Source organism: Phalacrocorax aristotelis, chromosome 5 (assembly GCF_949628215.1).
Source record: "Phalacrocorax aristotelis chromosome 5, bGulAri2.1, whole genome shotgun sequence".
NCBI lineage: Eukaryota > Metazoa > Chordata > Aves > Suliformes > Phalacrocoracidae > Phalacrocorax > Phalacrocorax aristotelis.
In genome coordinates this window covers 69101544-69124421 of record NC_134280.1, presented here as the reverse complement: position 1 = coordinate 69124421, position 22878 = coordinate 69101544, and the positions used below count along the sequence as shown (strand labels likewise).

At 51.5% G+C, this 22878-nt stretch overlaps 1 protein-coding gene across 4 annotated transcripts; it reads left to right on the top strand.

The window, feature by feature from the left end:
* Window positions 1–457: 457 nt before the first annotated feature.
* RAB3IL1 (RAB3A interacting protein like 1) lies at window positions 458–21489 on the top strand. Of its 4 annotated transcripts, none has more exons than XM_075095036.1 (11): window positions 459–703; window positions 7311–7545; window positions 8059–8154; window positions 9721–9798; window positions 10424–10639; window positions 14060–14188; window positions 14292–14404; window positions 15327–15350; window positions 17220–17319; window positions 18330–18396; window positions 18793–21489. In XM_075095036.1, exons 1-11 carry the CDS (start codon window positions 543–545, stop codon window positions 18873–18875), a joined length of 1302 nt encoding a protein of 433 aa, XP_074951137.1. In that variant the 5' UTR covers window positions 459–542; the 3' UTR covers window positions 18876–21489. The 4 variants fall into 4 exon arrangements, with proteins under 4 accessions (XP_074951138.1, XP_074951137.1, XP_074951139.1 ...); XM_075095038.1 differs by lacking the exon at window positions 459–703 and adding an exon at window positions 2968–3113; XM_075095037.1 differs by lacking the exon at window positions 15327–15350 and having other exon boundaries at window positions 458–703.
* Window positions 21490–22878: the final 1389 nt, after the last annotated feature.

Genomic DNA, 22878 nt, shown 5'->3' with positions numbered 1-22878 from the left:
TATGGAGAGATCTCAGGGTCTGTCCAGGCTTCCTCGAGAGCTCTGCCTGTCCTTTGGGGCTGGGAGCGAGGGAGAGCACATGCCACTCTCACCTTGTGACAAGTTATTTTTGCAAGTGGTTGGGATTCAGTATCTCTAGCACATCCCCTCTTAATGCTTCCTGTCTGCACTATCAGTTCTCGTTCTTCCTGCCTTTGTTGGATGCTGGAAGCACTTCTACCTTTCTAATCTGAGGACCCTCCGTCCATTCCAGCCAGGCCTTGGGAGTTAATAATTACAAAGACTAATTACTTCTGGTGCTTCCTTGCAAAGCTAAGATCTTTCCCCTCCTCCCAAAAGTTCCCTGAAGATAGCAAAGGTTACAGCCATCGACACAAACCTCTCGGACAGTTCTCTCTGAGACTTCAGAGCATGGGGTTGGCCTCTGGTGCCACCATGCGTCCCGGCCATGAGGCAGGGCAGGGCTGTAGATGACATGGACACCCAGGAGAAGCTGGGACAGGGAATTGCTCCCTGCATAGTACCTATAGCGGCGCTCTGCGATGGATACAAGGATCACCATGTCTAACTTGCCTGCCTTTGGTGTTGTGTCTGGCAGCGAGGCAGAGGATGGGGAAGCTGAGACCCGGGGGGCAGCTGCCCCTGTGTGCGAAGGCTCTGCGGGGATACCACCACCTGGAGGAAAGCCCAGGGCAATGGCAAGGTAAGGCCCGGTGGGAAACACGAGGGAAGGACTGATCTGGGAAACGTACTCTGAGGGCAGCCTGCGAGGGCAGGAGCAGTTTTTGGTCCAATGGAGGCACTGTCGCCAAAACTGCAGTGCTGTCAGTCCAGAGGTGGTTGTGGGATCCGCCGTGGGACTGGGGTAACAGCAGGAGTGCTTTCCTCTTTTTGTCCCAGTGGTGGACATGCCACAGGGACAGGGAAAAGGGTCTGTGCATTCCCTGGAGCACTTTCTGGGGAGGTGGGAACCCCACAGTGCTGTGAGTGGCAGTTTTCTCTCTGCCTGTAACACCCCAGCGAGAGGATGAACTCCCCAGAACCATAGCTCCTCTTGATTTCAGTGGCAGGCTGTGGAGTGGATCGGTCATTTCCAAATGCCCCAGGAACCATCTGGGGCTGGACCTTTTTGCTGCTCTGTGCTAGCAGAGCAGAGCAAGAGAGGAAAAAGCTTTCAGGATGAGTATGCCCTGGGCAAAGGGGCTCCTCCATGCATGGGTGGTGATGCAGGGGGGAGGAGAATGGGTGGACAGAGGATAGTGTGCTCCTGCTGCTTTGCAGAGAGGATGTAAATGAGTGCGGCCACATGACTGCCCTGAGAGCCGCCCTGCTCCCTCAGCCTCCTGGAGACAGCGAGGGCACGGATGAGCTAGCTAAAAATCGGAGTCACGGATCCAAAGTCCAAAGCTCAGTCACAACAAGACTGACTTGTCTCATTCATGTAAGGGTACGGAAAGCCCAGTGCCTTCCCTGAATGCTGAGTTTAAAATCCTGGTCTGGTCCCACTGTTGCCCACCACTAACAAGCATAGTTATTTCTCCCACCAGGCAGATTTCCCTCATCCTTTCACTTTCCTGTATGATATCACTTCTTTACATCCCAGGCTTCCCACGGAGCTGTTTCAGCAGGAGTCTGAGGGCATGCTCCATGCCAGGGAGGGATGACGTGTTAACAGACAGCATAAGGGTGTTTTCAAAGTTGCTGGTACCAGTTTGAAGCCCTGGCTGAGCTCACACCTCCCAGGGCCCCCACAGCTGTTCAGGCTGTAAATCGTAGTGACATCTCCTTGCATAAAACTGCTTCCCCTCTACCAACATCACGGCAGGGGTTGTCTATCCACAACTTCAGCTTCATAGGAAGGCTTTTTACTCTTCCCAGCAGCGCACATCTCAGGCATCGTGAGTCAGGAGCTGGAAATCATGAGCCAGCACCAGGCCCTTGGGGCCAAGAAGCCAACAGTATCCTGGGGTGCATGAAAAGGAGCGTGGCCAGCAGGGAGAGGGAGGTTCTCCTCCCCCTCTGCTCTGCCCCAGTGAGGCCACACCTGCAGGGCTGCAGCCAGTTCTGGGCCCCCCAGGTCAAGGACAGGGAACTACTAGAGATAGTCCAGCAGAGAGCTAGAAGGTGCTCAGGGGCCTGGAGCATCTCCCTTGTGAGGAAAGGTTGAGAGACCTGGGTCTGTTCAGCCTGGAGAAGGCTGAGGGGGATCTTGTTAATGCTTATAAATATCTGAAGGGTGGGTGTCAGGGGGATGGGGCTGGGCTCTTTTCAGTGGTGCCCAACGCCAGGCCAAGGGGCCACGGGCACAAGCTGGAACACGGGAAGTTCCACCTGAACATGAGGACAAACCCCTTCCCTGTGCGGGTGCCAGAGCAGGGGCACAGGCTGCCCAGAGAGGCTGTGGGGTCCCTTCCCTGGAGACATTCACCCCCCACCTGGACGCGGCCCTGTGCCCCTGCTCTGGGGGTGCCTGCTCACGCAGGGGGTGGGACGGGGTGAGCTCCAGAGGGCCCTGCCAACCCCCGCCAGCCTGGGATTCTGATAGTAATTCTGAGGTTTGCGTTTCTGATGTCTATCCCCAGGACTTTCACAGGGCGTGCAAACTCTTCCACGGAATCACAGGCTTGGAGACGCGCCAGGCTTTATCGCTGAGGGGTGCGGTGGTGCGATTTCCAGCTCGGGCAACCGCAGCTCTGAGGAAAACACAAAAACACCGCGAAGTTGATAAAACAAGTACACCTGGCGACGCGCTGAGGGGGACGGGACGCCGGCCCCGGCGCAGCGCCGGTCCGCAGGGCCGCCATCGGGGCCGGGCTTGGCTCTGCTCCCCGCCCCGGGACGCGGCGGCGGCTGGGGTACTCGCGTGGCAGAGCCTCCCCTCAGAGCGGGAGCGGGCGGGGCGGCAGCGCGCAGGCGCGTCCCCGTGTGTTCACGCCCCCTCGCCCCGCCTCCCGCGGCGGCGGGGTCACGTGGTGCCCCCGGCGGGAGCGCGTCCTTCAGGCGGTGCCGCGGCGCCCGGCACGGCCGCGGGGATGGGGTCGGCGGCGAGCGCTCCTCCGCCTCCGCCGTGAGGAGACAGCAGGGCGGCAGCGGGTCCCAGCTATGTGGCGGGGGTAGGTCCGCGAACACGGCCTCAAACGGAGGGGAAACCGTTGAACGGCTGGGAGGAGGCGGCCGGGCCCCCCCCCCCCCGGAGCGGGCAGGGGTGGGAACCGGCGGCTCCCCCCCCACCCGGGGTCGGGCCGCCCCCGGGGCTCCCCGCCGGCGCGGGCTGCGGTGGGGGAGTCTCGGCGGGAGAAGCCGGGCTGAGTTTCCCCTTGGGCTTCCACTGGGTTTGCTTGTTTTGCCCTTGCAGCCGAAAGCCTCGCGGCTCGGGCCGCTCTCGCAGCCCAGCAGGCGTGTGTCTGTGCATGCGGTCGTGTGGCAGCCGAGCAAAGAGGCAGAACGAGGAGATACCGTGTCCACCAGCGACCTGTGGCCGTAAGGGCACGATGGGCCGTTGCTGTCCGCCCAGGCAAATACAAGAAATACGAATTGCCTGTTACGCTAGAATAAAACACTCCCATCTGCTTTGCCAAAAGCCGTCGAGGGGCGCGTTACCGAGCTGGGGCGGCGAGCGGGCTGCGGGCGCCGATGCTGCTTCATGGCGGCGCAGAACGGCACCGGCCGGGCGTTTGGATGGACCGGGATGGGAAAGTCAGGTCCTCTTCGAAGGCTGAGGGCAAGAGTTTAACCTGGAGAGACCCACATGCTGTGGCGTATGGGAAATAACTCTGTCGGATCAGCATTGCCGGAAACATGTGGGGCCCGTTGGAAAAAGTGCGGATCCTGCACATTTTTTTTGCTTTTTCTACAGAATCCAACTTTAGAATGTTGTGGGGTGTTTGGTTGCCTTTGTGGTTTTTTTTTTTGTGTAAGTTTGCATTTCTTCTATCCATGCCAGACCTTCAGGATACAATACATCTTTCCAAGAAAGATAGCCGCCAGTCAGACCAGCAGTAGGACGGGAGCGCGGCTGTACGCGGTGGTCCTTTGGTCTCTGGGGGGCTGTATTTCAAAGCCCCAGCTGGAGGCTGGGGCTCGGCTGGGCAGAAGCGAGCACAGCCAAGGCTTTTGCGGGCATTCTGTGTGCGCGGTGCAGAGGACGCGCTCTTCTGTCACAGAGGATGGGGTGATTTTTTTTCAGGATAGGTTTTTAGGTTCCTTGGCATTACGGAGTGTGGGTGGGACTGTTCCATTCCTCCGTGTCCTCCAGTTTTCTTCCATAGCGCGTGGAAATACACTGGAATACCTGTCTCCCAAGACAAACAACTTTGATCTGAGAACTTGAGAGTCATAAAGAAACAACTCCTTTTTTTTCTTCATCCTGTTATGTATGGGTTAGATTTGGCTGTCTTAGTAGTTTAGTGGACTGTTGAAATGTCCCTTTTCCTTGCTGCTTCTTTATCTTTTTTTTTTGCTAGCTGCTTGGTTTTGGATCTAGCTGTTGCTCTGTGCTCTGGTGGTTTTTTTAAATGTCTGATCACAGAAGCTGGAGGTGCCTGGACTGGCTGCAGCCCTTCTGGTGTGTTTCATCTCTAATGCAGGAAAACCTGTAGAGATGTGTTCTCTGCAACTTACCCTGTCTAACCTCAAAAGTCCCTAGTAGAGAGGGCTTCTACTATGTCACCTGAGAAATGGTTTCACTGTTGAACAGACCTCTCTGTTTGGCATGCTTCCCCTGCTCTGTGGCAAATCCATTGCAGAGAACCTGATCTCTGGGGTGAATTGGTCTCATTACATCCCCACCCTCCTGTAATGGATGTAATTCCTTCCTTTGGGTCATTCTCTTGCTCAATCCCTCCCCTTCTTTAGAGACCTCCTCATTCCATTAGCGATGTCCCTGTTTAGGTAAGTGACCCACACTAGCTAATCTTGACCTTTCTGAACCATTTTATTTCTTCTGTGCAGTTCTGCCTTTCCTCTGATGAACCAAATGTGCTAACAGAGCAGCCTATCTGGCTGGAGCAGGCAATGCATGCTCTGGACACCCTGCAGTTCACGCTTGTGAGCTCTCTTGCACCTCAAACTATAGACGCCTGCCCAGTCTGGGAGTTCCCCTTGGACGTCGCTCGCTCAGTCAGGCATAGCCCTCCGTGTTTGTGCATATCGCTTTTTATCAGGCAGTCTCAGCATGCTGAATAGCTCAAGATGAATTATCTTTGCTTGGAGGCACTGTCTGCCCTTTTTACTCTGGCCAAAACTAGTTTTGTTTTCTTGCCCTTTTCCCCAGGCACATTTTTATTTTATTTTCCGTGCTTCCAAATTTAGTAGTATCACCAGGATGAGCCTCCTTTTCTAGATCTTCCCAGTGAATGTTCAGTAAAACCAGGTGAAGTCATTGGGGTGCTTGTTAGTTTCTATCCTTTCCTACCTTAGCACTGCTGTTTGACCATCCTGGTGCTTTCCCTTGTTCTTCCTCAACAGAGTGGTCAGCAAAATCTATGATACCTCCTGAATGGCACGGCATGGCAGCCGGGAGGATCCTGTGCTCTTCGTCTTCCAAGGGTTCAGAGAGTTTTCCGCATGTGCTTTTCCACATGCCTTCCTGTGGTACCTGAGCTGAATTAGCTGGTAGCTGCTGCTACTTTCCCTCTTTGGAAGATGGCTGTGGACAGCTGTTGCTCATGGATGGCTTTGTGGGAGGCAGTAGTTGGGGGCCTCATTGTTTGACGGCCTTTTGTGTTTGGGAGTGATGGGAGAGAACAAGGCTCGTTTGAGCTGCACCTGGAGATAAGCCCAGTCTGTGCTCTGTCATGTGGTAGGGGGCTGGAGTAAGAGTGTGACCTGGCTGGAATATGGGACATAGGGCAAATTCAGCAGAGGAAAACACAGAGAAAAGGAAGGAGAGAAAGTGAACCTAACCAAGAGGAGGTGACAGCTTCTTTGCAGGAGAAGGTGGTGGGCAAGAAGCAGCAGCCAGAAGGAGCACGTGGGAGGAGGGGTTGGTGCTGTGCATGGAAGAGGATAGTGCCACAGCTCAGCTAAGGCTTGTGACCCAGAGATAACAGGCAGCAGGTTAACCTGTAGCGTAGTGTGTGTGTGTGTCCTGCTGAGTGGCTGGACGTGATAGAAACCTCCCATGTGTGCAAGGCTTGATCGTGCTCCTGATCACTTCAAATGGCAAGCGACCGCGTGAGGACAGCTCAGCGCATGAAGAAGGGATGATGCACATGCTCTAGGCAACGCTATGGTTGCAATGCCCTCTTGCACAGGCACTCAAGCCCGTGTTTTCCTCTCGCAAGGTGCCAGCAGCTGCAAAGCCTACTAAATTAATCAGCCTCTTCCAGGGTCTGTGTTAGGCTGTTCACAGTTGATAAAGTTCTGAGCACTGGGGAACAGTGTCCTGGGTGACTCTTCTGGTTTCATCTGTTACACCTTTACTTGACAGCCATCAAAACTAAGAAATAGGGCTTTGTCTCAACTCAGTGGGGATACAGTGTTTTAGACAGCTCTGTCTCTGGGCTTTGGTGGGAAACCGGTAGGTTAAAAGTGGAGTTTTCCCCTCTGAACAGGGGTTGGGGGGAGAGGAAAGCTGGGTTGGCAGTGGAGGGGATTAGGGCCTGTATATTGCTAGGGAAGGAGAGTGCTTTACTGTCTTTTTCTTGCTATTTGCTATTTCCCTTCGGTTGCGGAAGCAGTGTCTCTGCACTTAGGTTTACTGGAGTCCTGAACATGCCAGTTGCAGTTTGTTTATCTCTGAAGGCAGGTGAGAATGGGATTCCTGGAGCAGGTCAAGTCTTTAGTTCTCCTGCTTTATCTTGAGTTAATGGTATCTGGGACATGCTGGTTGAGAAGGGCACAACCAGGAGTTACTAATGGCTTTGCTTTGCCTACTGAGTTTTGTGTGGCCAGAATTGGCTAACTGAGGGAATACTCACTGTTGAGTAACCAACCCTTCTTAAAAGGAATGCAAGCTGCACTCTTAAACCAGACTTGGTGTGATTCTTAAAGATCCCCGGATAAGAGTGGAGATTTCCCCAAAATTCTTTATTTTAGACTGTCATCTCCCTTTCTGTTGCTGGTCTGGAAGCAATCAGTGCCAAAAGGGTGAAGCCCTTCAATGGGGGGGCACTGCCTGCAGGGTAAATGAACTGGTGCTGCTGGGCACAAAGCAGGTCCTCTAAGCCAATCCTGCCCTCTTCGTATACCATCACCCTCCCGGCCTCACTTCACTGCCTGCCAGAGGCTGGAGGTGGATGTGTTGAGGGTGTTAGAGGAAGGCTGTGAATCGCTCCCATATAAAATTTCACTGTGCTGGTACCCCACAGCCAGGCCAGTTTTGAGGAAGACAGCCAGAAGCAACCAGCTGTGGGACACTGGAAGCCACTAATGCCATCCAAAGGCAGCAAGGAGGAGCCAGAGACTGGGTGCCAGGATGCCGGAGGTGTGGATGAGACCCAGTCCACAGAGCAGCTCAACGTGTCACGTCTCCGCAGCTCTTCAGTGGAGATCCGTGAAAAGGGGTCTGAATTCCTGAAGGAAGAGTTGCACAAAGCACAAAAGGTAAGGCCCAGAGTTTGTGAGAACACCTGAGCATGGCGGCACGGATTTGAGCGGTGAGGGTTTTCCTAGAGGTGATGCTGAGGGGAGCAGGGTCTGAATGGGGTTGTGCTGCAGTCTGGAGCAGGCAGAAGAGGAGAGAGATTTTGCTGGGGTGGCCATAAGGTGCTTTGCAGCAGGACATCAGTTGCTAGGTTGACCCAAAGACTCCATGCCAACATCCAAATTAGTCCTGGAAACCTTCTGCAGAAAGCAGCTTGAGGCAGGCAGTGCTTGTTATGGAGCCTCCTTGCTCATGCCAAGGGAGCAATTCCAGCCTGAAAAGCCTGCCGCAGCTTGTGGAGGGATGCCTTTGGTGACACGGAGCGTGGTACAGAGTTTAGTGACAGGAGTCTTGGGCTGGGGATCCATAGTGTGGTGGGGAGGAAGGGTGTGATTGACAGGTGGGGGCAGGTAGGCATCAACGCTACTGGCACCTGCTGTGAGCTCACACGTCCCTCTCTCTTTGCGCAACAGGAGCTGAAGCTGAAGGACAAAGAATGTGAGAGATTGTCAAAAGTCAGAGAACAGCTGGAGCAGGAACTAGAGGAGTTAACAGCTAGCCTATTTGAGGTACCACCCTCTTCCTTTTTCATAATTTCTAAAGTTAAGCTTACATCCAACTCCTTTAGCACAGGCTTTCCCTGAACTTCCAGCCATCTCCTCCCACAGTTTCCTCCTTCCTGCTTTGTTCTTTCCCACTTGGAGAAGCAGAGCTGGGCAGCACTGCAGGCAGAGCCTCAGAGCCCCTGCTTGTACTTGCTCCTGGAGAGCATTTGCATGCATTCCTTTCCCCTTTCAGCAGCTGTGGGGTGGCATAAAGAGCACAGTAGTTATGGGTCTGCACATCTGGTAGAAAAACAGACGTGGGGATGCCTGTAGCTGGAGCGAAGCGTAGCTCTTGGTCCCTCTCCCATGCCTGCTCTGTAATCCGGACAGCAGCTGCTGTGTATTAGAGATGATTCCCTGGCTTGTGTCAGCCCTTGCTTGGAGTGGGAACAGGCTGGATGTCCTCATATACTCTGCTCCAGTGAATGTTCAGAAGGCCTGTTCGTTGGTTTGGGTTTGTTGTTTTGGTTTTTTTTTAACACGATTCTTGCCAAGCTCTATCCTGCCAAAATCCCATTTACCACCAGCTCTAATATCTGGATCTGACTGGGCGGTGAGGAAAGCCAGAGCTCATTGGTACCTTTGAAACACAGGCTGGTGCTGAGTGTGAGGGCCAAGAGAGCATCCCTCTCCTGGAGATTTGGCTGCCTGGGCTCAGAGTGAGCTTTGAGATAGCATAGCTGAGAGCTGTCCCCTTCCTTTGGTGGCCCTGGACAGACTGCTTCCAGACAGTGCTGTGGGAAGGCTCCAGCAGGGACTCATGCTGCTCCCCTCTTCCTGTGGGAGATGCTTTAAAGCTGGCCTCTACCATTTGGCCCCAACCTGAGCTCCAGCTCCTGCTGTGTGCAGCCATGTCCAGAGCAGTGAGGGCTGGCTGCTCCGCAAGGGAAGTGGGAGCAAAGTGCAATAACAAGTCAGGCAAGAGCAGGGACCTCACCAGTGAGGAGCCAACCCATGGAGTAGCAAGTCTGGATCAGGATCTGCGCTACTGACAACAATCAGGGTTAGAAAACAGCCTGGTGATCAACCAGCAAGTCTGCAGTGACAATGCAGGCCTGAGGTCAAGTCAGGAAGCCAGGCTAGTGAGTCTGCGTCAAGGTCAGCCACACAGATGTTGGACTGGGCACAGACACAGCTGTGGTGTAGCACAGGTGGGTGCTAATGTTAAAGCCTCGGCTTTAAAGCCAGTTCCAAGGGCAAGGAGGGGCAGGCCCTTGCTTCTAGCTTTTTTCACAGCAGCACATATCGGTGAAAGAGATGACCTTGCACTCAGCCAGCTAAACTCTTTAATGTAGCCAACTACACTCCTAGAAGGGGGATGCACTCCAGGCTCTGGCACTGAGTGCCTTCTCTGGGAAATTCTGGGGGAAGGCTTTTCACAGCTTACAGAGTAAAACCCTTGGATGTGGCAGTGATGCCTGTCCCCCTGTTTGCTTGCCCAGAGCGTCTGGTATGGCAGAGCTTTGGCCCGCCCTGGTGGCTTTATGAGTTGGGGCTGCAACAGGCAGACTAAAACTCTCTCTGGTCCAGGAAGCACACAAGATGGTGAGAGAAGCAAACACTAAACAGGCGGCGTCAGAGAAACAGCTGAGGGAGGCACGGGGCAAGGTAAGAACTCCTCTCTCTGTGACTTGGTCTCTGTGCTAAGTTGGTGCCATCCCTGCTCAGCCCAGCCATGGTGCTGTTTGTTGGCTGGAAGAGAGTAAAGTGCCTGCAGCTCGGTCTTTCTGAGGTGCTGCATTTGCTCTGTTCCCTCTCCAGCAGACACTGAGTGAGGGGAAAAAGGCATTCTCGCAGTCTGCTGATCCAGCTCCCCTTTGAGAAGTGGATGCCAGGGGAACCACAGAGAAGTGATACGCTGTTTAATTTGCACAGCTGTGGGGATGGATAGAGCAGGGAGCTGGGGAGTTGGAATTTCCTGACAAGGCTGCATCACAAGGCTGTTCAACTGGTTCCTTCTTGAGGAGAGAGAAATTTCATCTGGGTTATTGGGTTTAAAAAGAGCCTGGGGCAAAATGTGCTCTGACTGAGGAGCTGAGGGATGGATTCCCAAATAGCTGCTGTGTAGCCCTGTTTGAAATTCTGGGGGGTGGTGGGCATTTGGGAGAATAGGAAGGAGGCTTCATGACTGGGCTTGCAGCTGGTTCCCTGTGACTTTAGTGTTTGGTGGGGTGCAGCAAGCTCGAGCTCGGGGGTGCTGAAGGTGCTGTTGACTCTTGCCTTGTCTCCTCAGATCGACATGCTGCAGGCAGAGGTAACAGCTCTGAAGACACTAGTGATTACATCCACACCTTCCTCTCCAAACCGGGAGCTGCACCCTCAGCTCCAGAGCCCTTCTAAAGCTGTTTTCAGGAAGGGCCATGGGCGAAACAAAAGCACCAGCAGTGCAATGGTCTCAGCTGCCAGCCAGAATGTGACTCCAGAACCAGTCAGTCATGAGTGCAAAGAGGTGAGTGAGGGCCATTCACTGCATCGGCCTCGGAGCCGCTGTTGTCACTATGCTCGTGAGCTTGTGAGGCTTCTGACTTTGGCTTCCTGGAGACCTCTGACTTCAGTGTTGGGAGAAGCTGTTTGTGCAGTAACGTGGCTTGTTCCCTAAATTTATGCTGAGGCAGGCTCTGGAGGGTTTCCATTTGCGGAGGTTTCCTCTTCTGGGAAGCGTGTTGAAGGCTGCGTGAGGAGAACTGCTAGAGGAAGCAGCTGAGGGATATCTGGAGGGCATGCATGGATCCAGGAGGTACCGGTGCTGAGAGTGGCTATGTCAGGAGTCGCTGAGCAGAAGCCAGTTGTTTGCTGCATCTTGGCAGTTGAGTCCACTGCCTGTTCTGGCATGATTTGCCGTTGTTTCTCCATACCTGGTTTGGCTTGGACACCAGGATGCGTCCATCAACTTGTACTCTGTCACTCGTTCTGCATTCTTGGGCATGGCACTGTTCTTCCTCTTCTTTGCAGAGCATTTATTTAATTAATTATATTTAATTCCTTCCTCTCTGGAAGGAACTGGGCAGAGAAGCATACAAAGCATTTCTGAATATCTTTCAAACAAACCCTGTTTAATTCCTTTTGGTGATCCTTTGATAGTCCTCCACCCGCTGTGACCAGCGTTACAGCATTACCTGTTGTAACGCTTCTTCCTGCTAGCAGGACTTTTCCATCTGGGAGCCTTTCTACTAGCCAGATGTGTACACAGCTGTCCTGGGGAGCAAAAAGGAGGCAGCTTATGGCACTTGGTCAGGAAGAATGAAAATGAGTGAGAATGTGGTGAGGGAAATATAGTCCCCCTAGTGATTTCTTGAGAGCTGCGGCCTCTGTCACAAAGAATTGTTGAGGGAACACGAAGGCACCTGGTCACTTGGCTTGTGTGAGAATGTATACAGAAGGGCCGCTTGTGAAATTAATAGTCTCACCAAACAGGACCGTGCTGGCGACACTGGTAACGTCTGCTTTTGGCAGTGGTTTCAATGAATGTGCCTTGTCAGCTTCTCTGCAGTGCTCTTGTTGCTAGAGTTGGCTATAGCTATTGTCCCCAGACAGCAATATAAGAGGTGAAGATCTTTAACTCTGCTCACAGGCAGAGAGGAACAACGGCTGTGTCAGAAAGAAAGCCAAAGTTAAACTTCACTTGAGTAGCTGTGAAGGCCTGATGAGCTGGTTTCCCTTGGTCAAGCGGGGAACAGTCCAGATATGCTGGAAGCTGGAGTCAAATGCAGTCAGCCAGAAGCTGCTTTGAGGGTCAGGAAGAAAAAGGTTTTAATTTTTTTAATGTCCTGTGACCTCTCCCTGTGCTAACCATTCCTCCAGTCAGAACAGAGGAGCTCTAAAATGAGAGCCCAGTTTGGTGAACCACTGACTACCCTGTAGAATTTGTCTTCTGCCTACAATAAACAGAGATAACTGTTGCCTACTGGGTAGTTCATTTTACTGTCCTTGGCCCAGTCTCAGCCAAGCTCGTGTTGATGATCTTTAGAGAAACGCTCTCTCTTGTGACTTGCCTGTTAAAGATCTGGACCTGTCATTTCGATATGTAGGGAACTTCCACACGGTACAAATGTCCTGGGGCTTAAAATCCCAGGGCTGCAGCTTCCAAAGTGACTATTAATTTCATATATCAAGGGTGGGGTGGTTTTTTGTTAACTTATTAAGTTCTGTCTCTTACATTCCTTAGTGGCATATGTGAGGGGTGATGAAAGGGAACCTGGCATTCAGAGAGTGGGTGCTTGGTGCTCCATGGAAAAAACATGCCCCATCTTAAACTGAGCCTAAAAATTACAGAATTTCTGTTCCCTTTTTGCACCTCAAGCTGAAGCCAAAAGGTGTGGCTTGTGGCCCTGCGAAGTCTTGAGCAGCACTCTTAGTTCCCTAGAAGGGAGGACTTGAGCCTTTCTTTGTATCTTCTGTTTTGTCTCATGTTTTTTACCTCCCTTTCTTGCTTGTCTCTCTAAACCTTTTCCTTCACTGTCTGTCTCTTCCTCTGCCCTCAAAGTCTGGGTTACCCGCTCTCCTCTCTCTGCTCCTTTGTATCATCCCTGGGAAGGCTATCCACATCACCTATGAACCAGGCTGGCAAACCTTGGGGGCAGATGCGTCCTCATCTTTGCAGCAGGTAACCTTTCCGGACAGCCCTGGGGAGGGGTGGGACCTGTCTGCCTCTCACACTTCTAGCCTTTCAGTTCTAGCTTCCTTTTATGCTAACCTCCATTTTTTTGTTGTTTTGGGTTGGGTGTTTTTTTGTGTGTGTGTGTGTGTCTTTCTCAATTTGTTTTTCCATCTTGTGGCTCTGAAGCCGTCTCCTGGTACCAGGTGAGCGGTCTCCACAGCATTGAGCGAGCGTGCTAGAACCCAGACCTTTTCCAGCTTTGTTCACTTTTGTTCTTTGTGCTGCTCAGCAGGCTTTCTTTAGTTTTGTTTTCCCTTTCAGTAGCTTTAACAGGATTTGCTGGCCTTTTAAGGGGATGCCCTATCAGTCAGGTTGGTGGTTCTGCTAATGATAATGTTTAAATGTCAGATCCCAGAGAGTCTCCGGGTTGGAACTATTTACAGCCAGACAGGCATGGAGGGAGCAACCTTGCTGCTGGCTCAGGGGACAGGAGCAAGCTCTGTCCTGGGTGCCTTTCTGCTGAGCAGTGATCACGTTGCAGGCTCACCTGTAAAAGGCAATGAGCAGACATTAGAATGGGGAAAACTGTTCCTACTCTTTGAGTTCCTTTTGAGACCTCCTTCCCTACAATCAGCTTCCCCCTGCAAGCCTGTGTGGCTGCTCAGTGTTCCCATTACTTCTGTGACTCCCCAAACACTGGAGTTTTTGGGCTTGGAGTGGTCTTTAAAGGGCTGGCATTCCCTGTGAGCTCAAAATTGGGCTCACTCAATGTAATCCTGCTGATGGCTGTTTATTAATGGCTTTTTTCCAATCCATCCTTTTCTGTAGCAGTCCTTTCCTTATGGAAGGGTTCTACCTCCTGTGTCCTGAGTGCCGTTACCACCGTGCTTTGCCATTCAGCTGCTCTCATCATTCCTGCCATGGGCTGAGCGGACACTTGGTCTGTTCAGTGGTTGTGTGGTGGCTTTCCTGCAGCAGAGGTGCTGCCCTGTCCTGGGGGAGGATGGGATAGAGGTGCCTGGAGGTTTCTGGCAGAATAAGCCCAGTATGGCTGTGTCAGTCTGGCACAGAACTGCTGATGAGTGGGAGATGAAAGATCCTTGGCGCAAGCCAGCTTCACCCAGACATTTCTGTGATGTCTGAGCGTTTCTAGATGCCAAAGCATATGTTCCGTAGTTAGGTTACCTGCATAGAAACAGATACCTTCTGATATGGTATTTCTCCTTCCACCCCCCCTTCCCTTTTCCTGCTCTTCTTGGACACTTGCTGCAGGTCGACTCCATCTTATTTGCTGAGTTCCAGGCCTGGAAGGAATCTCCAACTTTGGATAAATCCTGCTCCTTCCTGGACAGAATTTACCGAGAAGATGTAGGACCTTGTCTGGACTTCACTAAGCAGGAGGTGAGTGCTGGAAAAGGAGGACAAAAACGGTGCAGTCTGGCAGCGCCTTTCTGGAGGTGACCTTTGCAACGTTCGTATCTGAACTCCTTCCTCTTTGCCGCAGCTGTCGGAGCTGGTGCGAGTGGCTGTGGAGCAGAATACACTCACCATTGAGCCGGTTGCTTCCCAGACACTGCCTGTGGTGAAGGTGTCAGCGGAAGAGTGCGGTGGGCCAAAGTAAGGAACCGTGCTTATGCTCTCTTGTCCTCTCCTTGCTACTGGTCTTTTTGTACTACCTAGTGGAGTTTGGCCAGGCCTTGCTCAGTCAGTCGAGTTGAACAGTTCAAAGGGCTCAGCTGAGCGTTCTCCCAGCCTATGAGCAGTGGTGGTTCAGCTCAGCTCTTCACGTGAGAAGGGGAATTACCTTGGCTCAGCTCATGTACTGTAGTTGACTGTTTTGGGGGATAACCTAGTGATGTGTTAGTGCCCTTGGCTTGGGAGAGGGTTTCCCTGCCCCCCTCCTTAAGGTAGCAACTTGTTTAATGTTCTCTGAAGCTGTGTTTGTGCATAACCTAGCGTGAAAGGATTAAGCCAGAGCTGCTTTATCTCATGTTCTTGCATCTTGTGAGGTTTGAGCTCACCTTGCACTCCTGACCTTGCTGGTGCGCCAGGTAGGTTTGAGCCTAGCTCAGGAGAGATCTCCTCTTGCTGCATATCATCTTCCCCACCTGATGCAGTCACCTTGCCATGAGAACTGGGGCTATGGCTGCCCCAGAGCTTGTGTGACTGTATCTGATGTGAGAGGCAACTCGAGATTCTCTCAGAGAAGGGGAGCACTAGCAGGAGTGACATGACATTCCAGACAAACATAGGACATTTTATTCCGCTATTGAACTTAATTTCAGTCAGGGCTCTCTGTTTGTTCTTCCCTCCTTTACCTTCAAGCAGGGCACCTTCTAAGTGAAGGTGTTCCACTAACAGGGAATGCTGCTTGCATGCAGGTTTCCTGCCACTCTCTTCTGTGTTTTCTGTTATCTCTAAACAAATTGTTCCATGAGTATGTCAAGCCTGTTCCAAGAACAACCCATCCTGTGTTTATCCTTACCGGTTTCCTCTTTTTTTTTTTTTTTCCTTTATTTTTGTGTGTGTGTCTTCACAGTGGGTTCCGGTCACAAATTGTAACGTAAGTGAAGTGTTTATTTTTTTAGTCAGTGATCAAAGATCTCTAATCCATTAACAAGTTACTAACTTACTGCAATTTAGCAGCTTTGAGGCTAGAGCTGAACTAAGCTAACTTTTTAACCCTGTTTAATTTCCACCCAGACAGGATGGTAAGGAATCTTGCCATTGGCAATAAAGGACCCAAAAGGAATTTATTCCCCTTTATTTCCCAGATGCAAACCGCTGGTTTTTATGGCAACTTTGGGCATGCTGTGGACTGGAAAGGAGAAAGCTGGGGTGCCTGCCCAAGCTGGGACCTACCAGACCTACTTGTCTGTACCCTAATGGACAGACCTCAGTGCAACAGTTTGAGGAGTCTGGACAGGCAGGGACTGAGTTGGCCACTATGCGACATCCCCTGTATAGCATCAGAGCAAAATGCTGGCGAGGAGGTGCTGAGGACAACTGGCTTTCGCGGTGGCATGCCCAGCAAAGTGCCCTGGGGTGTGCGGAGTGCTGAAGGGCACGTGTCCAACCGCTGTGCTTTAGGTTACTTCTAGCTACAGTTGTGACAGCTGAGGTTACACCAAGTGGTATCAACGAAGCCAAGAGAGACCAGTAGGAGTCTCTTCTTTTTCCACTGCTCAGATTTAGGTCCTCTTAAAGGTATCTCATTTACAAAGGTATCAGTCATCCTGCACCTTCTGAGGATTTGATGCCCATAAGTTGTGTTAATATTTGGGCAATGATTACTTCTCATTGCATCTGAGCACCTACAGCCCATGCTGCCACTCTTAGCTAATATTTGCCTTGATAGTGGTGGAAAGCAAGCACAGAGACACGCTCAGAAGCTCTCTGAAACATCTGCTCCCATGTGTTGTCATCTTCCATGGCCCACAGAGCAATTTTTTGCAGCCAGGGACTGATGTCCCCCTTCCCACCATGCAGGCAGTAAGTTTCCAGGAAACGTGGTGATGACTATGCAGCAGAAAATTCTGCTTTACTGCTTTAAGTGGTGATGAAGAAAGGGCAACTGGCTGGTGCTGGAACCATTCATCTTGCAAATAGTGGGCGGAAATGGCAAGAAGAGAGGCATGCTGCACCCATGCTGATGACGTTTTTTGGGGTCTCCCCAAAAAGTGGTGGGAGCTGAGCTGTCTTGAAAAGACTGTTTTCTTCACTCAGTCTGAAATCTCCTTAAAATTGTGAAGCCAAGCATCTTCCCTGTCTGCACAAGAAGGGATTGGCTTGTTCTCAGGAACTGCAAGCCTTTGTACTGCAAAGTCAGTACAAACCATGTGGCTTCAACTAGAGTAGCTTTGAATCAGGCCCAAATTAATAGGAGCCTAGCGTAAAGGTTGTGGTGTGGCTTGTTCTGAGTTCTCAGCGTGAGCAAATTCTGCTCAAATGCTGGATTTACCTCTTTTGAGACCGGGTTTGGTCCCCAGCCAGCATGCTTGCAGCTCAGTGGGAAAGCTGATACACCTGAGCAGAACTCCTTCAGTAAAAGGCTTGCCTGGAACACGGAGGACATGTGCTGACACCAGATGACTCTGCTCCAGCCTCCACCTCTTTAATATTTCCTGTGGTGTTGTCTTGGGCTGTCTGCCAGGGAAAGGGTACAGCCTTGGTTTGCTTGGGCATGGAATAATTCATGGTTCCAGATATTTAGCCTAAGGTCTCCTAAACTTGCTGTTTATGGAATCTTTCAAGGAGCAAAAGGCTCATATCCGCCAAGGCTTTTTTTTCTTCTTCATGCTGAACTGACACAGCATCTGGCTTCTGAGCTCCCACTTTCATCTCTTGGGAATAGTCCTGAGGTTGTTGAATTGCTGTGCTCTGCCGTGCCACTAGACGGCTGAAGACTGAAGTGTTTTTCCTTTGTCTGCAGGAAATGTGCTCTGAGTGGCCTCCCCAGGACCTGCAAGCACCGCATCATGCTGGGGGATTCTGGGAATTACTACTACATTTCACCGTCCTGCAGGGCCAGGGTGAGCATTCCACCTTCCCAGGGTGCCTTGACCCTCCAAAATTGTTCTAGGCCCAGAGATGGAGGAGCTTTTGGGGCAGCCCTCAAACTGACAGAGACCTGCAGGGCTCGAGTTTGTTCTTGGTGGTTTTTGGTCGATGACTAGGGTGCAGGTTTCCAGCCCTGCCTCATGCTCTGGTGGTCTGCCTTATATTCCTGCAGACAACCTGTCTTCAGTGTGTTTGTTTTCCATGGTTTGATTTAATACAGGGCTTTGATTGTTTTGCTTTATTATTATTTTTAAATCCTCCTTCGTAAAACACAGTAATTTTCTGCTCTTCAAATGCTGGCTCTTGTCACAGTTCCAGTACAGATCAGTGACTCAAACGGGTATGAGAACAAGCTGTCCTTTCTTTGGAGGGAAGGGAGAAGGTGAACGATTTATTAATGTTGCTTTTGGGGCTATGATTCAATAGAGCATTTTAGAAGTTTATTTTTTCCGGAGTTGCATATCAGAAGAGCTGATCCTGCAATATGTGACTGTTTCTGAGGCAAAAAGATGGTTTTGTGCATGGACTTAGGTTGACTGATTTTTGTCACTTGCACCGAAATACTCTAACGTGCCATGAACAACACCATTACCTCCCTGCACACACGTGCTTTCTGCACAAAGCTTTAACTCCAACGATTTTCATTCAGTCAGAAAACAGTGCTTTTTGAAGGAAGATCATGGACTTTGCTGCCATGTTAAGTAGTACTTATGTCTCATATCTGCAGTAGATTGGAGTTTTTCCACAGCGTGTCTCATGGATAGTGTAATACCCTGGGATGGGATTGCAGATGCCCAGAACTTTGATATATTCCTTTTTTTTAACCAATTTTCTTTCTATCTCTTTCCATCTGGTGGTATGTCATACTATTTCTCAGGTGCTGAAGACTAAGAGCTCTCCTGCTAGGTGCTGTGCAAGCCTCTTGACAGGCAAAGCAGTTCTGTAGCTGACTTTTTTTCTTTCCCCCCCCTCTCTCCCTCAGATCACAGCGGTGTGCAACTTTTTCACATACATTCGCTATATCCAGCAGGGCTTGGTGAGACAGGATGGTAAGAGGGGGTAATAGCTGGCTGTGGTGGGGGTGCCTTCCGTGGGCCATTGGGAGGAATTAAGAGGTCCTACTCAGCGTGGCAGGAATGGGGCCAGCTTGGGGCATCCTGAACTCCCCGTGTCTTTGAGAAACAGCTAAATGAAAAAAGGCGTGAGCGGGAGGAATAGATGCGCCTACTCCTTGCTCATCAGCCTGTTGGGAGCTTTGCCCTGGGGTGGAGCTGGTAAGGGGTGACCTGCTGGACTCTCCAGCATGTCTGCTTCCCTCCCTTTGGGGTGAGCCTGGCTGGGCTGCACTGAGAGCACGGCATGGTGCTGTCCATCTGTGCCTTGCTTACTGATTTTTGGTGGTTTTTCTTTTTTCTTCTCTTCCCCAAACCCATTTTGCTTTGCAGTGGAGCTGATGTACTGGGAGGTCATGCGGCTCCGGAGGGAGATGTCTCTGGCCAAACTGGGGTTTTATCCCAGCGAGATGTAAGCAGAGGCCTGAGCGTGGAAGGAAAATGCTCACGTATGAACGGCTTGTCAAATGTAGCCTGCCAAACAGATGAACGCAGTGCCTCTCCTGCAGCAGGCCTTACTCCCTCCTCACCTTCCCTCTGCCTGAAGCTGATCAAGGAGCAAGAAGCACAAGTTCCACCTTCAGCTATCCCACTTCTCCAACTGTGACTGGAATGCGGCTGCCAAGCTACCCCCACAGAGCTGGGCTGGCCCCGGCTGCTGTGGGGTGGCCGTCTACAGACTGTCCTCTTTGGAGTCTCCTATATGCAGTGTATATCCATTTTTTTTTAATTCTGTTTTTATATGCAGTCTGCTTTGGCATAGTCTGAGGCCAGCCCTGTGCAAGGCAGGAGTTCTGGACCTTCTTCGTAAGCAACTCTCTCAGGACAGATGCTGGCTGTCTGTCCATCTGTTCCACTCATTCTTTGGGGTGGAGGGTGCTGTGTCCAGCCGTACACCTAGGTCCTGCTGACCACTTACTCCCCTGATGGCCCTGTAAATGCCAGCAGCACACAATAACCTTACGGAGAGCCATGAACAGCCTGTTTCCAAGTACTTCCTTGCTCCTTTTAAAGGAGCCTGCAAGAGAAGCTTTCTGCCAACTGAGTCACAAAGAGGGATTTGTGTTTGTGCTTGCGATTTGGCACTAGGTAATCCAGGCTGGGGGAATAGCTGGACTAGAGGCCGGAGCTGTGCACCTGGGGCCTTCGGCAGAAGAAAGCAAGCAGGGAAACTGCGTAACTCGCAGCTGGCTGCAGCTTGGCTGCAATCTGCAGGATGTTTTCTCCTGGTCTAGAGAGTCTGCTGCAGTTGTCACAAGCAGATGCAGACCTTGATGGGTGGTGCCTTGTGACAGTCCTCAGTGCAGAAGTCTGCCGTGGTGCTCTTAGATACAAACCTTACCCCCAGACAGATGCCTTTGAGCTGTTCCTGCTCTCAGGGTAGCTTTGGGCAGTATTGGCCCCACTGTTTAGATAGAAACCGTGGTCCCAGGCTGGGTTGTTTGTCTCCAGAAACAGCATGCTTAGGCTGGGTACAGGCTTGAGGCCCTGCCATTTCCTCCCCAGTATTGCATCAGACCTAGAGATGGATGGCCACTGGGAAACCCAGCTGCTTCTGGGCCCTCATTCCCCGGTGAGGAGATTTGAGACATCTTTATGTGCACATGAGGGATGTCGTGCCGTTCCTGTATGCCTCAAATGTGCTGGGAAAGAAATCACTAAAGCTATTGTAAAGGGGAGGCTCTCTAGAGCTTGAGCTCATGCCCAGGTTTGCCTGTACAGAACTGTGTTAAATCCATGACAGTGTTTTGTAGCCAATTTAGCTTTTAAAAGCATTTTAGAAGGCCTATAGCTTTTTTTTTCAGTGACTGGAATCAGCTCAGCCACCACCCACCCTGGGGGCGTTCCTCTCACATGGCATTTCTGCACTCGACTGACACACCACCCCGTCCCTCTGCCACCATCATAACTCCCATCTTAGCAAGTTGGTGCCCAGAACGGGATCACCATCCTCAGCTCTGTTAAGTTTCAGCCACTCCTGAGAGATGCTACAGTAGGAATACTCTATCTTCAGTGGAAAAAAAACCTGAGCTGCTGTGGTTTTGTCCAGGGGAGGGAGGAATAGACAGGGAAGGCAAAAGTTTTGGTTTGGAACCTAATAAAAGGACCACTTCACAGCAGGTCTGAGAAAACCTTCCAGTAGAAGACCCTCTATGAGCACAAGCTTTCCTGTCACAGAGCACACTCACAGTATGCTGCGGAGTTGCTCCTCAGGGGACTCCTTCCCTTTTAGCTATACTGGCATATGGTATCGTTTGCCAAGGTTTAGTAGCAGTGTGAAACCTGAGTTGTCATCCCCAGAGCTGGGAGGACACATTCCTGACAGTACGTACGAGCTTTGAATCCACCTCCTTCAGCTCAGAAAGGGCTGACCTCCGAGTCTGAGTTGTTGACACCCCAGTTCTGCTTTTGCCTCCCACAGCTGAGTGCCCCAACTCGTGCTGCTCGCCCTAGCTAGCTGAGTGCCTACATCGGCTACTCTTCACCAAAGGAATATGTTTCAAATGTGGAGTAAAAGCCTGGAAGAATACATCTTTGGGTAAGAGTCTGGCTGGGTCTTGAGCTAGTGATAAACCCGCATCTCTCTTGGTGGTGTCTGCAGACTTGTGGCAATCTGACATCAGCTTTTCTAGAGGAGAAAATAGAAATGTCTTCCCAGCTGCAGATAAATTCTCTCCCTGGCAGTTTCTCCTTGTATTTGTTCCCCCTGACCCTTTGATCTCTACCTGTCATCCTGTGCCATTAGCTGCTACGTTGCACAACAGTTGTGGCTGCTTTGCAGCACTGGGAATGAGATGATCTCTCTGTAGGAGACATTTTGGTTTGTGGGATTCCTTTTTTCCCCCCTCAGTGTCACTTTGTAAAGCACTTTGAGACGAAAGGAATTAGAGAAACGCATTGTATAAGGTTGTCTTACATTTAAAACAAAGCAGAGAGAACAATCTGTAAATTAATATGAGGTCACTCCGTTAACAGCGGGATGGTTGCACCCTGCTCTTTAATAAAGAATAAACATTTGTTATTAACCTCTTTAAAGGTCTGCCTGCAGTTCTAGGGTTGGGTTGGTTGGGGCATGCGTGCTCGGAAGCCAAGAGAACGATCGAGTTTGGCGGGTGTTGTGCTCTGTCCTTCTCTTGTCGCTGCCTGTCCTGAGGGACTGGGGGTTTAATGCTTTTCCTCATCAGTCTGCCCCTCCTGTAGCTGGCTGCTCCCTGACTTCACCAAGTGACGGTGTTTTGGTAGCAAACAGAGCTCTATCACAGGTATGTCTTGTGATAAAGCAGGCCTGGGTGGTTCCTCATGAGCAAGGCTGAGGTCTGGGTCAGTTACTGGCTTGAAGCGTCGCAGGGGATATGCTGGTGCTTGGAAAGGCTGGTTAATGCAAGGATCTTCCTCGTTCTGTCCTTGCAGGGCTGAGCAGTCTCCTCCTGTCAGCAGGTGGAGGCAGAACTGTGGTGGGAATCTCAGAAGGTGCCATTACTGATGGTCCCTTAATGCTATAGAGTAAATGTTTCTCATCTTTTTGGATCACGGACTCTTCTTTGATGGGTCTTCCAGTGGCTGCACGGGGGCCTGGGGCTTTGGACGCAAAGGCAGGAGCTGGCAAGCGTGAGTTGTAGCAGCACTCGGGGGCTGAACTTGCTCCTGCCGTTCAGGTAATTCACCCTGCTTTTCGCTGCAACTTGATTTGAAAGGTAGATCCAGCTCCTGCAGCCCCTTTCTTCTCCCCTATAGAAGGAGAAGGGGGGCTGTGGCTGGGTTCCCCTGGTCCCAGCCCGTGGGCAGCTCTCCACGCCGCAGCAGAGGCAAGCACAAGCGAGAGATGCCAACTGGTTGCGGGCGCCTGCCCTGCAGCAGCAGCTCTCAGACTCCAGGTTGGGAAGTTGCATCAGTTTGGCTACACTCAAATCATCCGCTTTCCTCCTGCGTTTAGCTGTGGACATTAACGTGGAAGATCTTGTCATCCTCTCTCGGTGATGGCAGTGGAAGGAAAAAGCAAAACATTAAAGGCCTTTGGGAAATGAAACAGGTACAGCCAGAGCAGAGAACAGCTTTAGACCTTGTGGTAGGAGGGGTTCTGTATCCTGGGGCTGTTCCTACAGTGAAAGTGAACTTGCGTGAGGATGAATAAGAGAAGGACTGGCCCCAGGGAACGTTGTGCCTCTGGGTGAGGCAGGGGCTGTGTGCGGTGCTGAGGTTCTCCCCAGCATGGGGCAACGAACCACTGAACCCCCCCGGGCTTCCTCTGGGCATGTGCTCAGTGCAAGGGTGGTCGGCCCTTCGCCATTTTTCCTGTTTGGGTGCAACCCTGAGACCCACTACTGGTGCTTGCTACGACACTGCGACAGAAACATCACCACGACCTTCTCCACGCTGTGTTTAAAGCCAGGAGCTGTGTTCCCGTGTCCTCCCTACCCA

Bases quoted from the DNA above. Each gene is read 5' to 3' on its own strand.
- RAB3IL1 (XM_075095036.1), top strand. From the start codon at position 543: ATGGATACAAGGATCACCATGTCTAACTTGCCTGCCTTTGGTGTTGTG. The intron at 704-7,310 runs GTAAGGCCCGGT...GGTACCCCACAG, and splicing joins AAGCCCAGGGCAATGGCAAG to CCAGGCCAGTTTTGAGGAAG. The intron at 10,640-14,059 runs GTGAGTGAGGGC...CACTTGCTGCAG, and splicing joins TCAGTCATGAGTGCAAAGAG to GTCGACTCCATCTTATTTGC.